The sequence below is a fragment of the Trachemys scripta genome, chromosome 1 (assembly GCF_013100865.1).
Source record: "Trachemys scripta elegans isolate TJP31775 chromosome 1, CAS_Tse_1.0, whole genome shotgun sequence".
Classification (NCBI taxonomy): Eukaryota; Metazoa; Chordata; order Testudines; family Emydidae; genus Trachemys; species Trachemys scripta.
Window position 1 is genome coordinate 22962898 of NC_048298.1, and position 15490 is coordinate 22978387.

Below are 15490 nucleotides of genomic sequence, written 5' to 3' on the forward strand. Positions count from 1 at the left end.
ATGGCCTATCTCAAACCAACAGCAGTGCTTTCTCTCTTCCTCCTCTGCTGCCCCACCCTGATCAAAGCCTCCTTGCCTTCACATCTCTAAACATTGGAAGTTGTCATAAGAATCCATCTGGACGTATGTCTATATAATCATATTTATACAGCACCAATCACCATATTACTAACTCTCTAATTCTTCTTGATCCTTTCACTCACAGCTTTCCCATTTTCCGCTTCACTGCAGAAAGCAATTTCTTCACATGGACTACTTGGTCAATGCTTCTGCTTCAGAGACCCCTATGAGCAGAGGTACAACATACATCAGGAAAATTATCAAGCCCTGCAATCTTCTCAATAATAAGCAGGCCTGAAGAAAGCATACTGTCTCTAGCAGGGCTGGCTCCAGCATTTCCGCCTCCCCAAGCAAAAAAAAAAAGCCGCAATCGCCATTGGCAGCGGCAATTGAAAAAAAAAAAAGATGCGATCGGTGGCGGCAGTTCAGTGGCAGGTCCTTCGCTCCTAGAGGGAGTGAGGGACCTGCCGCCCCCGAATTGCCGCAGGTGCCGCCCCTCTCCCTTGGCCGCCCCAAGCACCTGCTTGTTAAGCTGGTGCCTGGAGCCGGCCCTGGTCTCTAGTGTTCTCTATCTTGCCTTTGGGTGCAGGAACTGGCTTTTTCAGAGTGGTCTTGTCAATGGGCATTTTTCCTGTGCCCCATAGCCCTGAGAGACCCATACTTACATGTTTCCAAACCTGTTTTCACCTGCCTGGTAGACTTACCAGAGCCATAAGTTCCTTTCTCTCTGCTTTCCTGACCCGATGAATAGCTTCATAAGATTTCTGTGTTACTCTCAAATGTTTCTGCGTAGTGGACTATACACAATCTCTCCAGTCTTTGCAGAGACTGGAGCAGACTAACCCTTGTTTCAAAATGATTTCTACTTTTGAATCTTCGGATTTAAGTTCAGCAAGGCTTATTGTGTATTCACTTGAGCAGCTAAACAATTCAATCTTCAGCTGTTGCCCCTTCAGGCTATGTGCACTTTGACTGGAAAGACACAGCCTACAATTATGTTCCCCCTCCTCTAGATACAACTGTTTAAATTAGATGTTTTATCTACATGTATACTTGAACTTCTATGTGAACCTGCTGTTTTCAGCCATTCTTGGTTTTTTTCCTGTTTTAGATACTTCCAAGCATCCCCTCTTGGGCATTTAGGCAGTACCAAATTGCTTAGCTCTTAGTGTTTATGCATGTGTAAGGTAGAACTTTGGAGCAGGTGGAGCATGTGGCTAAGAATGGATCTCTCTCCTCCACTGCTCTCTTAAGACATTCAGCTAGATGTCTGGTTGCAAATGGAGCTAAAAAAGCCAATTGCTCAGCAGTGGGACATTCTCAAGCTGTTTGCTGGGTGCCCTTCTGTGTACACTTACCCAATAGAAAGCAGATCTCAAAGCATTCTTGGAAATATCAATGCTTAAAAATAAATAAATAAAAAAGAATTTGAATCTCTATTAGCAACCATCAAGGAGACCTATGAATGTGAGTTTCCCCTGGGAGACAAGAGAGTGCAACAGGTCATTTTAAAGGTTATATATTAATATTGTACATTTGAAATAATGTGCATTAATAGTGTTGCCATTAAAAGAGAGTGAGTATTGATCATGTACTCTAGACAGTGTTCTTATGAGCTGGAGTTTGTCATAAGGAACATGTATATTATGGCTGCCCTATGCCCCACTTCTGAATTTCCAGACATTTGTGGAAATCTCCCTTCATATTATGGTGGTTAGAAATAAGACCTTACAGCAGATTGGCAACATCAGATTCTCCATCTGTGAACAAATGGATCACAAAAGTGTGGGATTTTCTGGCTGTGGCAAAATGACAAACTGTAAGGTAATCTCATTTAACCTGTTATTAAACCAGTTGGGTACCATTTCAGAATCTGCCGAAAGAGAAAAAAAGACCACACAAATCCAAGAGAATGGCTAACTTTTCATCTAACTTTTTCATTCATTTATCTTGAACTCTCTTATTATTTGGAAGATGAAGACACCAGGATGTCTTTTAAGTAATTGCTGTAATAACCAGTGTCTCAGCTTGCGCATTCTTATTGTCATTTTTTCTACTATTATATATTTACTGAGGTGTATGCATTGAGAGCCACAAAAAAGAAAAAAGTTTAAAGCTCAAAAAATAAAGAAGCCCTCCTCCTGAGGTCTCATGGCTTATTATTAAGATTATGTGTCTTCCTTCATATTGCTACATTAGCTTAATGCCATGAATACACTGTAGGATGGGGGAAAGAAAGACACATGATGAGGGGAAATGACCTTATCAGTAAATTGTTTATGGTCTTCCTCATGCCCCATCCAACTTCCCTCTCATTTGTTTGCAGGTTTTCTTTTCTTACACTGTAGAATGCAGTGAAAAAGATCCCACATTTGTTGTTACCTATTTCTATACTCTGGAAGTCTTTTGATTGTGGTGGAAGTGGGCAGTCTGGTCTCTTTATACTGGCCTTTGCCAATAGTTCCTCTGCTTCCTAGTAGACAGAGGGATAAGTTGTAGTGTGAGAAGTCCAAGATAGGGTGGAAGGAGACCAGAATGTAATGGTAAGTAGAGGGAAGGTTAAAAGCTGCCATATGAATAGTTATTCTCCTATATCTAAAAATGTCTTGCTTTTTATAAAAGGACATTTCACAGCTCATTAGTGCTCTGAATATTTTGGTGAAATTTAACATTTCCAGCAAATTGTTTTCAATAAAATACATAAGGAATTTTATAGTGCTGATGTGCACATGATCAATATGCAATCTGATTGGGTGAGGACAATTCCAAACCCATCTAGTAATCTTGTAGTGCAGGGACACATGTCAGGAGCAGACAGCCTCATCAGTCAGATTATTATATCTGTTAGCATATTTCTAAATTACAATTTTTTCTTCTGTGATTTTTGACAAATTTTATTATTTGGGGAAGGGGAGAGGGAAAATAGAGGCGAGAAAAGGGCAAGATCTTCAGATCATATCTTCCCCTTCACTTAGAATCTGCTGTTCTTCAGATTTTCTGAGGCTGTTTAAGCACCGAGCTATGTGAGTGTGAAAAGAGCAACTTATATCTCTGCAACCAATAATGTGGGGTGGTGGCTGCTGATGAAAGGGGAGTTCCTTTTAAATTAATTCTTCAGGTTGCTGTCCTTAAAGATCTTCCCTCATTAGATACTTTCTGCTGGTTGCTGGCACTTTGCAGACTGTGTGAACCCAGGCTCCAAGCTGACCACATGTCCTAATGGTAGCATTTTCCTTTTCAAAGACGCAGTAACATGTTTACAAATCCTCTGTTGTGTGTAAGGAATTGGTTAGAATCCTCCTAAAGGGACATTACTCTTTCACATGGTCAGAGAGGTGCCAAGGTCTGCATCTTTCACTTCTCGTTTTGGTAGGCATATATTTAAGCAACTTCCCTTTAGGATTGCTTCAGCACCTGAGAAGTAGCAAAGCACTGTATTCCAAATCTGTGAGGATCTGAATGAGTTGAAAGTAAGTAATAGTTGATGCACTGCTGATTTGGGGCAAAAATGAATAGTGCAATCCGAGATTGTGTAGTGTTCCACAGAGAGCCAGAGAAAAGAACCTTAATTGATCGGGCACAAATGCCAGATGAGACTGAAATAGACTAGCTCTGAAGGACACAAACTACAGCAGAAACATATTCAACTGGACCCAAAGTAGGAGGTGGCTCTTGTGGAAATGGAAAGACCTCAAAACAAGGAGACCTTACTAAGATTCATGACCCTGTTAACCTATCTAAGTGAATTCCTGCCTAATTTGTTACAGTTAAGAGCTTATTCACAATGCTGCTTGAGGCCAGTATAGAATGGTATTAAGATAATTGACAAGCACAAATGAGCAATGCAAAATGATCCAATCTTAGAACCATTTGAGAGAGTAATTCTAGATGTATGATCAACAGAAAAAACTTAGGTACCTCCAAGCATAAAATATTATTGGGGCTATCAAGACAAAATTGCTTTCCATGCATTAAAATAGCTGTTTCTTTTAAAAATACCATTAAAATCTAGAAAAGCAATAAATAGAAGAGAGCATTTCTCTGAGTGTGTAGTGGAGTAGCATTAGTTTCAAATGCACCTGCTCCCAGTCGTGAGCTCTGAATTCATTAGAAGACCACTTCCACTAAGAACAAGTTTTGACAGTCATTTCAGTGGTTGCTAACTCTGTTATTGCAGCTGAAATTTTTCATCAGCTGCTTGTATGTTAAGACAGGTTTCACTGTGCATTGATGGTGGGATTTTCAAAGGGGCCTCAGGACTACGTTCACAAAAAGGACTTATATAAAGGTAATATCATTTAGGGGAGCAACTTCTGTTGATAAAAGAGACAAGCTTTTGAGCTTCTTCAGGACTATGTAGCTTGAAAGCTTGTCTCCTTCACCAAAAGATTCAATAAAAGATTTTATCTCACCCACCTTCTATCTCTGATATCCTGGGACCAACGTGGCTACCACAACACTGCAAACAAAAAGGGAGTTAGGACATTCACTTGGGAAGGGGAAGACAGGTTCAAGTTCCTGCTCTGAAGCAAACAGAGTAGGAACTAGAGCCTGCAGCTCCTACATCCTGGGTAAGTGCTCTAATCACTGTGATACGTGAGTGGAAGTGGCAGCACCACCTCAGTCTCTGTTTTGTGTGGGACCCGATCCTGTAGGCATGCTCAAAGACAGCCTCAGACCATGCCTACCTTGTCAGGCTCCAAAGGTGAAACAGGTGAGCAAACATCTAATTTGTGAATCCCACCAAGGCTCAGGTGTGAGCTAGGCACTGAATGTCTAGGCTTACATAGCTGTGCACATGCCCACTGGCAGAAACTTAGGCACCTAGAAACTTTAGGCACCTATAGGATTAGGTTACAGCTGTGTGGTGGTTTGTGAATGCCAGTGGCATCTAAATGTTGGACTTAAAGACCTTCAGTGGCAGTTAGGCACCAATGTTCCTCTTGTGAATCTAGCGCTATGTGACTTAGGAGCATGAATCCCATTGAAAGTCAATTGGAATGATGCTCCTAGGTCACTTACGTAGTCTTGAAAATCCCAACCTAAAAAAAATACAGTATAAAATTCATATGTAAAGTACAAATATTAAATAGCTAGCTTTTTAAACTGCAAGCATGTGCTTCCTTAAAAATTCTCACTCTTTTTCTTTGAGTAATAACCATTACATAAACTAAACAGCACTCCAGAGTAATCTTTCTTTCATCAATATACATATTTCTTTCGTGTGTCACTCAGCTGTGCCTTGATCTCTCAACACATTCAGTGGGTGTTCGTTAATACTATGCCGCCAATCATGTGGAAATGCTTTCTAAAAGAGTATCGGTAATATTGATCAGCAACTTTCAAGTGAACATCATCATACTGTATTTTCCCATGAGAGATTTTTAATTATACACAATAGACTGGAGCTGCTCCAAGAAAGCCAGTTCATCCTTTGTGTGAGCTCTCGGATATTTCCATGCTGAGATGCTTTTAACTCAGGAAAGTAATATATGCTTCTCCATTTAATGATTTTCCTACTGATATGATAGAAGGTACTTCACTTATACCATCAAATACAAACCATGCTTTTATAGAAAAGGTAGATTGAATATAAAAGAGCAGCCGTTGTTGGCCAGTGAATGAGAACTGGTTGCAATTCACTTGCAGGGCTCAGCAGAGATTGTAAAGAATGAGTTCACAGTTAAAACAGTTTGTGATGAGCAAAAGAGCTGTGAACGTGAATTCAGCTTTCTGTTTTCTCCAGTTTCACCTGTTGTTGGTTGTTATACAAATCTCTTTTGCAAACACCTGCTCCCATTGATGATAATAGGGGATTTGCAGTTGACTTCAGTGAATGCCGGGTTGAGTCCTTTAACTTCAGCCATTTAACTTTCTCTTTTACTGTTGCTTGCTGATAAATAAACATAGCCATTTCCACTAACATTTACAATGTCAATTACGTTAACATCAGTGTAAGGCAAATGCCACTTCCATTGAAGGGATGCTACCAGTTTACTATCAGTTACACTTTACAAAGAAATGAACTGTATGGAACATAAATATTTATATCTAGCTCAACTTCATCAGTCTACTAAAAAGTAGGAGGAAACATATCTAACAAAAGGTAGCAACTGCACTTTAACAATTCAGATCATGACAGAGAAAGTGGCGCTACGTCTTTAAATGTCTGAAGAAACGTATTTCATCTTTAATTCCCCATTTTCCTATTCAGAGCAAGTGCCGCCCAGGACTGGTTTTCGAGTGGATTCCTCTGGCAAGTATTCTTCAGCCTTCATTGTTCTGTAAAATAACTGTCCTCCATTTTATGTTTAAGTAACTGTTCTTCCTTTAATCATTGCTCTGGGTTTTAGCCAATCATGAGTGCTCAATCACCATTCTATATAGTACAGCTTTTTTTTAATTTTGGTATTTAACTAGACAGGGTTAAAGAATGATAAGCACTAAAGCTTTCCCTAATGTGGAGTGTTATTTGGAGCAGACTGAAGTCTTCCCTTTTCCTCAGCCAGCTTGTGTGTTCGTGTAACAATGTTTTATATGCTCTTTGGTGTTCTTAGTATTCATTCACATAATGCTAGTACCATAAAAATATTCCAATATATCTGATGCTAGAAGATTATTTAGACATTTTTAATCTCTCTATACCTTGCAATGAATCCAAGGTTCACGTGCTACAGAGCAGAAAGGATGGGTTATGCAGACCACAGATTTATTTCATCCATAAACATCTTCTGTCTGTCTGTTAAAAAAAATATTTTAAAATAATAACTTTGTGGTTGTTTGAATCACCTTCATTCTTTTGAAATATCAACAGTACATTAATTTAGAAAGAATTCATTCCATTTCCTGAAATCTCATACTGTTAAATAAAGAGCTGCACCAAGTGCTGCTGGTCCAGTGAAGGTTGTTTTGTCATTGCCATTAAAGTCCTCTCTCAGGCCTATATCCTGCAAACATTTAGGCACATAAGTACCTTGTCTTGTGTGCCTAAATGTTTGTAAAAATAGAGCTTTATGTTGTTTTTTGTATACCCTCTAAGGCTTATAGGTTGACTACAAAATTCCCTCTGAATAGAAATGTAGCATAATTCTCCATTAGGATACAGATTTAATTATTAAGCTTTCTTATTTTCTATCATGCAGCCTTCATTTACTTTCTTTGCATATGTATAAATCAAAATTGTGCAAATTAAAAATACTACTAATGTTGGAGATTAGCAGGCCCATAATTGTTCTTAAAACTTTTCATACTTTTCAAGAGCATTTGAAACTCTGATATGAAGATTTTGCGTTTTCACATTAACCACAATTAATAATAGTAATTTGCAAATTCCTGATTCTTTATTTCTTCCTTTTTTCTCTCTCTTAGTATTCACCTTGACTGAGAAAGTTCAAACAAATGTTTATTTTTAGCAGGAAAAGTGAATAAGCACAGCAAGACTGCCAAATTTTTCTAATAAAGCTCTGTATTCTTGTTTTAATTAAAATGTAGAAGAGATTTAAGAAGAAATATTTAATTACAGCATCATCCCATGCGCCAAATTAATTCATACAAAATATCACTCTTTGCGTTTGTGAGGCTTGAAATCATTCATAAACTGAATCAATCATTTTCAGTGACATATCTTCTCCTCTAGTTTTATGCCTTAAAGAAACAACTCTGTGTCCATTTATCAATGTGAAATGCATCTCGGAACTTGGATGAATACAGTACAAGAATCAAATTGAGAGAGTTTCCTATTCAAAGCATGTATGAGATCTCACTGTTGTTCATTAACAATACACCAAAAAGTAATTTTCATATTATAAATCACATTTCCGCTTCATCAGGACTCATCAGTTGGAATTCCCCAGTGTTGTGTAGCACCCCTACTGTGTTGTGATGAGATCATTGTTTGTCTCTTGGAGTTCACAGAACAATGGGGAGCCCAGATTGTTTTATAAGTTGGCACTTTGGTTAATGGTGTCTCTTCCTGGCCAAACGCTCTATTAGAAAAATCTCACTTTAAACATAAAAGGAATAAGAGGTATTCCAACAAAACTTCATGAACTTCAGAGGGATCACGGGAGAAGAGCAGCTACAACTGAACTGCTACTCACCGTTCCATATTGAGAGTGAGTAGTGCACCAGCCAGCTAAGCTGAGCTGGTCTGGAGGGAAAAGTAAGCTGTGCCAGGAAAAGGGTGCTACAGCCCCAATGGAACAAGGAGGAAGTAGAGTCCAAATTGTTATTCTGCCACAATTCAGTCCCTGCTTTATTCCTAGGGCTGCAACACTATCCATTTCCCATTACTTGAGGTGAAATGCAAGGTGCCAATCTATAATGAAATAATACTTATCATCAGGGTACAGTTCGTCTTAGGTCATGAGTGTTGTTCTGTTCTCAATAAGGCCATTTTTCCTTTGTGAATTTGAGCCACTGAGAAATTTCACTCTCTCCATCAGGAAAAATGGCAAAATTTGGCATATACAACAATACCTGACAGAGAAAAAGATACTCGAGGCCTGAATCTCACAGGACCAGACACCAAGGATATACCAAAATACCTTTTAAAAGGACCTCATGTCCCACCCCCACTTAGTCCTTTGTTTACTTTTAGAAGCTTTGTATTGCTTGATGGGAAAATAAGCTGTCCAGTAGTGTTCTCCTGGATGGAACAAAATCCTACTTTTAAAGCAAATTTGTCAGTGTTTCAGGAACATTATTGGCTCTACACTCATGGCAAAATAGTAGTAGCTAATGTCTAATGTAGATTGCCAAGACACTTGTCTTTTGCCAGGACTGATTAGCACACAAAACCGCTAATTAGTCAAAGAGCTTCCAAAATGACATGTTAGAGCCCTATGAGAGGCAGCAAGATCCCTGCATAAAATATTTTTGGCCTAAACCTAAAGGTCTGGACCTTGCCTAGTTAAATCTATGTGCTCAGAGAGGGGACTTTAGGAAAGAAATATGTCAGCAGTTTTCGTACTGATGCCCATCATAGTATCTGACTCTCACAATAATCCCTTTTTCACCATAATAAAAAAAAGGCAGCATGAAAATACCAAATGTTTGCTTTTAGTGATTTTTTAAAAAAAATGTCAGCAATGTGATTTTCTTTATTTTCTTTTATTTATTTATTGTGTAGTTGAAGTCTGAGTGTTTGTGCCAGAACCATATTAATCACAAGCTGACAGTCATATTCTCAATACCTACAGTCAGGAGCACATAATAAATTGACATCAACACAAAAAGCTAGTGTTCAGGTTGTGACAAACCATTCACACCAGTGCCATTCAAAGTTAAAGCTGAGATTTTAAAACTGAGCCCCTCGTTTCTCACTACTGCAGTACTGCCTGCAAGACTCCTCCACAATAAACTTAGAAACAAGACAAGGAGAGGCAAGAGAACAGTTTCTAGTTTAAAACTCCTCTGCCTGTGTCCACTTGTGGAACAACCTTCTCGTTAATTTAACAATTTTTGTGCACATGGACACTTGTCAGAGAAATTTAAGTGAGTTGATATGATAAGCTATTTTGAAGCTGTTATGGCTTATCATGTAAATATATAGGTTAAGTAGAGCCACAAGGCTGTAAGGGCTGGATACACAAAAGAAGTTAGATGCCTAAGTCCTAGTTTCAGGATGCATCACTGCAATGCATCAAATGCCACTGAACCTTCTGGGTGCCTAAACTCACTGGGCGCGTAAGCTTTCAGGGTAAAAGTTCCCTAGCTGCCTCTGGGCATGCACACTGCTGCCTCATTCTAGGTGTCCAGACGTCAATCTCTTGCTAAAACTCCAGAGCAGCTGATGAACCTGGAGTAAGCTAGGCGTTCAGCCACTTAAATCACGCCCAGGGCCTGATCCTGCAGGTGCGCTCAGAAGCTGCCTACCAGATCAACTCCCATTCAAAATCAAGCTGGAGGTGCCGACCTTATAACTTTTAGTCCACTGATTAGAGCACTCCCCTGGGATGGGAAACCCAAGTTCAAGTCCCCCTCTTTGCCACAGGGAGAGAAAGGATGTTTCCCACTTCTTGAGAGAGTACTTGAACCACTGAACTATGGTTCACTCGCTCAAGCTCTCCTGTTGAAGCTGTTCTACTGTGGAAATTAAAGACAGGTTGGAGCAGGGGGACTGGCTCCAGTATCTCACACCTCCCAGATGGGTGCCCTAACCCCTGGACTACAGAGTCACTCACGCACTCTGTTTCTGGCCCAGTCACTCTTTAATTTTTTATTCACTGTGGCATAGCATCAATGGGACAGACTGACAGAGCCCCACATCAGAATATCCCATAGTTCAGTGGTTCGACCACTTTTTTGAGAGCTTGGAGATCCCCTGTTAAAGTCCTCCTCACCGTCTGGCAAAGACAGGGGAATTAAGCCTGGGTCTCTCACATATCCCAAGTAACAACTTGCTAAAAGCTATAAGGAGGGCACCACCATTCCCTCCTCTTCTTGCTAAAATGGCATGGGCACCTAACTCCAGGAGAGGGTTCACAGCAGAGATTCACAAGCAAAAACAGGCACTTTCCTACAGCATGGATATAGTCACTTACATATGTGAGAGGTGTAGTGCTTAGCACTCAGGCTTTGTGAATTGCAGTGATTTTCTAGGCATCTAAATTTTAGGCATTATGATGCTAAGCTAGGGCGACCAGACAGCAAGTGTGAAAAAAATCAGGATGGGGTGGGGGGTAATAGGAGCCTATAGAAGAAAAAGAACCCAAAATTGGGACTCTCCCTATAAAATCGGGACATATGGTCACTCTATGCTAAGCATCACATCTAACTTTTTTTTGTCCAGCCCTCAGTGTATACATTGTCCTTCAATGCAAGGGCTAGTGACCATTTGCTGTCTGTATGAATGAAGTGGAGGCTTTGGGAAAAGTTTGTGGTGTGTCACAAGATCGCTCAAGCTCATTGCTCCTTTTAAATAGAAAGCAGCACTGCAGAGCTATCACCCACCCCATTACCATCCATTATAGATATTTGTATTAGGGCTGTCAAGTGATTAAAAAATTAACAATAATAGAATACCATTTATTTAAATATTTTTGGGTGTTTTCTACATGTTGTGTTATCTGTCCATTTCAAACCCTTCATTTTAGGGACTTCGAATGCCAACTAGCACCAAAATTCTTTATCAAGTGTATTATCTCAGACTGAAATACTGTAAAGCTACACTATACAAGTTGGCACACTGTTTATACCTGTGTAGATTAAAATGGTCTTTTCATTAATGGTTATTTAATTCTACTGACTTGTAATTAGAGCTGATCATTTTTCAAGTATCTCCAACTCCCATGTCAAATTAATCTTTTAAAGTTTTGAAGAACTAAACTAAAGTTACAAAGTAAATACCATCACTGATGGTGGAGCAATAAAACGTAATACAAAGGCAGTCATAGGAAGAAGGCAGTACATTATGCCATGTATCAAGGGCAGAATTTGCCTCATACTACCCACTTTCTAGTTTCGATTGAATATCTGCACACCACCATCTTTAGAGATATCTTCATATTCAAGTATCTGTGTCTGTCTGTGTACAACACATTGTTTTCAATACAGTTTCCACCCGCTCTAACAGGACCATCATTAATCATTTCCAATGAACTAACCACTGGGATATTCAGTTTCTCAAGGAAAAACAAAAATACATTATTCAATGCGATCTCCTTTTAAACCAGGTCCAGATTACAAGGAGCTGGATGTTCATCTTCGGAGGATGGAGTCTGGATTTGGCTTCAGAATCCTTGGAGGAGATGAACCTGGACAACCTGTAAGTAGTTTCTTCATGGCTTTCTATTTTATAGTTTCAGTATCTTTGTAAGTGTCAGAAAAATATCACTTCGTACAGTGGTCATTAAGGAATGGAATTTTATAACTCCAAGTAAAAAGACTTTTTCCTGTTCATCCATTGAAAAAGACAGGTCTCTCAAATTGTCAGCATCTCCACTTAAAATATGTCATTGTGAATCATTTTGTATTAAGTTAGGAAGAGTGCACTCTCCAATCTTTTTTAGAGAACTGACTGCTATTTGGCCCTTTTAATTATTGACTTACAGAGAACTATTGGCTTCCCTGGAAGATCAAGTACTGAGTTTAACTAGTAGATTTGCATCAAATTTTGTATGAGCATGTGTGAATGAATACCATGCTGTACTAAAGTAAGTCAATGTAGATACAAACTGTACACATATGGAATGTGTGGGATTAGAGAGTACTGCTAATTACCTCATTCATCTTTGGGAACACATGCACTACAGGTGAAATCTGGACACTGAAGCCAATGGGAGTTTTACCATTGACTTAATTGAGTCATGACTTCACTCATGTTTAAATCATGATTTGAGGACTTCAGTAACTCAGACAGAGGTTATGGGTCTCTTATAGGCATGCATGGGTGAAGTTCTGTGGCCTGTGATATGAAGGCAGGCAGACTGGATGATCACAGTGGTCCCTTCTATAAAATAAATCCACTGTAGATTAAGTGCATTAATTATCTACTAGAAAACATCACAGCATCTCATATAGTGAAAAAACACTGAAGAGTATATTAAAATATGTACCGTGGACACAGAATTGCTGCCTACATGATAAATTGCCATTATCTCATTCCTTTGACCACTTCACTTGCTCCTTGTGCACTAATCCACTTCCACCTCGATTTTTTCTAAACTCAGAATTTCTGAGCAGCTTCAAATAGATGCCTTTTCTAAATAAAAACAATAAAAAATATAAACCACCTAGAGAACGGTTTCCTTTTTTCTACCCCAATATGGAATTTCCCCCAAAATGTTACCTGGTCTAAGGCCCAGGCCATTTCATTCTGCACCAGTGACAGGTTTAAGAACCAATAACTTGTGATGCATCAGGCATGGATATGGGAGATTTATGCCACACATCCCCACCTTTCCAAAGAGGCATCCAGCATGTGCTTCTAGCCTTGCAAGGCCTCAAAACCTTAAATAATGACATAATTATTGGACTCATTGGCTTTACAGGTTGAGGAATCATAGACTCATAGGATTGGAAGGGATCTCAAGAGGTCTACTAATCCAGTCCCTTGCACTCAATACACAAAACAGAACACACATACAATTTTAAAAATTCTCTAAAACCTTTTAATATCCTTTTTTGTAAAATGTGTGGCATATATTCAATATATGATTAGGTGGTGTGGCATATGATTTATTTTTAATGGAACATATTTGGAGTGACCTGCATGACTCAGTCATAACTTTTTGCCACTCAAGACTGATCCCATCCCAAACCTATATAGATAAAACGATATACCATAACCAACTATTTATTCTATGTTGCTTACATACAACAGACACATCCTTTTTAGAAAAATCCAAATATAGTTTGATAGATTTACATGTCATTTATTCAAATCCATACAAAATAAAATGATAGCCATTAAAATGTTAACACTTGTCCTGTGGTGGTATCTGAGAAACCAAAATTATTTACTATATTTCAAATAAGAAATAAATGTATTATCACATTTACCACTATGGAGCAAGTATTGATAAGAACATAACAATGGCCATACTGGGTCAGACCAATGATCCATCTAGCCCATTATCCTGTTTTCCAATAGTGCCTGCTGCCAGATACTTCAGAGGGAATGAACAGAATAGGGCAGTTAATGAGTGATCCATCCCCTGTTGTCCAGTTCCAGCTTCTGGCAGTCAGAGACTTAGGGTATGTCTACACTACAAAATTAGGTCGAATTTATAGAAGCTGGTTTTATAGATATCGGTTTTATACAGTCGATTGTGTGTGTCCCCACATAAAATGCTCTAAGTGCATGAAGTCGGCGGACCGCGTCCACAGTACCGAGGCTAGCGTCGACTTCCAGAGCGTTGCACTGTGGGTAGCTATCCCACAGTTCCCGTAGTCTCTGCCGCCCATTGGAATTCTGGGTTGAGATCCCAATGCCTGATGATGCAAAACAGAGTCGCAGGGAGTTCTGGGTACATGTCATCAGGCCCCTCCCCCTCCTCCAGAGCAACAACAGACAATCGATTCACGCCTTTTTACCTAGGTTACCTATGCAGACAACATACCACAGCAAGCATGGAGTCCGCTCAGCTCAGCTCAGCTCACCGTCACCATATGTCATCTGGGTGCCGGCAGATGTGGTACTGCATTGCTACACAGCAGCAGTTAATTGCCTTTTGGCAGTAGACGGTGCAGTATGACTGGTAGCCTTCATTGGCTATCTGGGTGCTGGCAGACGTGGGGCTGCATTGCTACACAGCAGCAGTTAATTGCCTTTTGGCAGTAGATGGCGTATTACGACTGGTATCCGTCATCGTCGTATTCCAGTTCAGTCAGAGGCACCTGGGCAGACATGCTTTGTCTCCTGGAGACTCAGTCCTGCCGGCAGTCCTATTGAACCGTCTTGACGATGATGGCTAGCAGTCGTAGTACAGCATCTTCTGCCAAGCACCCAGAAGATGCCGAGGGCTATCAGTCATGCTGCACCGTCTGCTGCCAGCTTAAGATGTAAAAAATAGATGTATTCATTTGCTTCCCCCTCCCTCCATGAAATCAAAGGCCTGCTAAAGCCAGGGTTTTGAGTTCAATCTTTGGGGGGGGGGCCATTCTGTGTGACAGTTGTTTGTGTTTCTCCCTGATGCACAGCCACCTTTGTTGATTTTAATACCCTGTACCTGTACGCCATGTCATCAGTCGCCCCTCCCTCCCTCCGTCAGTTTCACACCTTTTTTCAGACCAGACGCCATAGCACTGGGATCATGGAGCCCATTCAGATCACCGTGGCAATTATGAGCACTATGAACACCATGCACATTGTCCTGGAGTATATGCAGAGCCAGGACATGCCAAAGCAAAACCAGGACCAGACGAGGAGGCGATTGCAGCGCGGCGACGAGAGTGATGAGGAAATTGACATGAACATAGACCTCTCACAAAGTACGGGCCCCAGCAGTGTACAAATCATGGTGTTACTGGGGCAGGTTCATGGCGTGGAACGCCGATTCTGGGCCCGGGAAACAAACACAGACTGGTGGGACCGCATCGTGTTGCAGGTGTGGGACGATTCCCAGTGGCTGTGAAACTTTTGCATCCGTAAGGGCACTTTCATGGAACTTTGTGACTTGCTTTTCCCTGCCCTGAAGTGCCAGAATACCAGGATGAGAGCAGCCCTCACAGTTGAGAAGTGAGTGACGATAGCCCTGTGGAAGCTTGCAACACCAGACAGCTACTGGTCAGTCGGGAATCAATTTGGAGTGGGCAAATCTACTGTGGGAGCTGCTGTGATCCAAGTTGCCAGGGCAATCAAAGACCTGGTGATATCAAGGGTAGTGACTCTGGGAAACCTGCAGGTCATAGTGGATGGCTTTGCTGCAATGGGATTCCCAAACTATGGTGGGGCGATAGACGGAACCCATATCCCTATCTTGGCACC

The 15490-nt window shown here is 40.4% G+C and overlaps 1 protein-coding gene across 11 annotated transcripts in view; it reads left to right on the forward strand.

Moving 5' to 3' along the window:
* The window catches only part of MAGI2 (membrane associated guanylate kinase, WW and PDZ domain containing 2), a 1117725-nt gene that overhangs the window by 1011823 nt on the left and 90412 nt on the right, over window positions 1–15490 (forward strand). For 9 of the 11 annotated variants that reach the window (XM_034765732.1, XM_034765767.1, XM_034765751.1 and 6 more), the window contains 2 exons: window positions 6275–6316; window positions 11736–11827. In XM_034765732.1, coding sequence (XP_034621623.1) covers window positions 6275–6316; window positions 11736–11827 — 134 coding nt within the window. The remainder of the gene's footprint in view (window positions 1–6274; window positions 6317–11735; window positions 11828–15490) is intronic. The other 2 variants (XM_034765757.1, XM_034765793.1) reach the window with 1 other exon arrangement.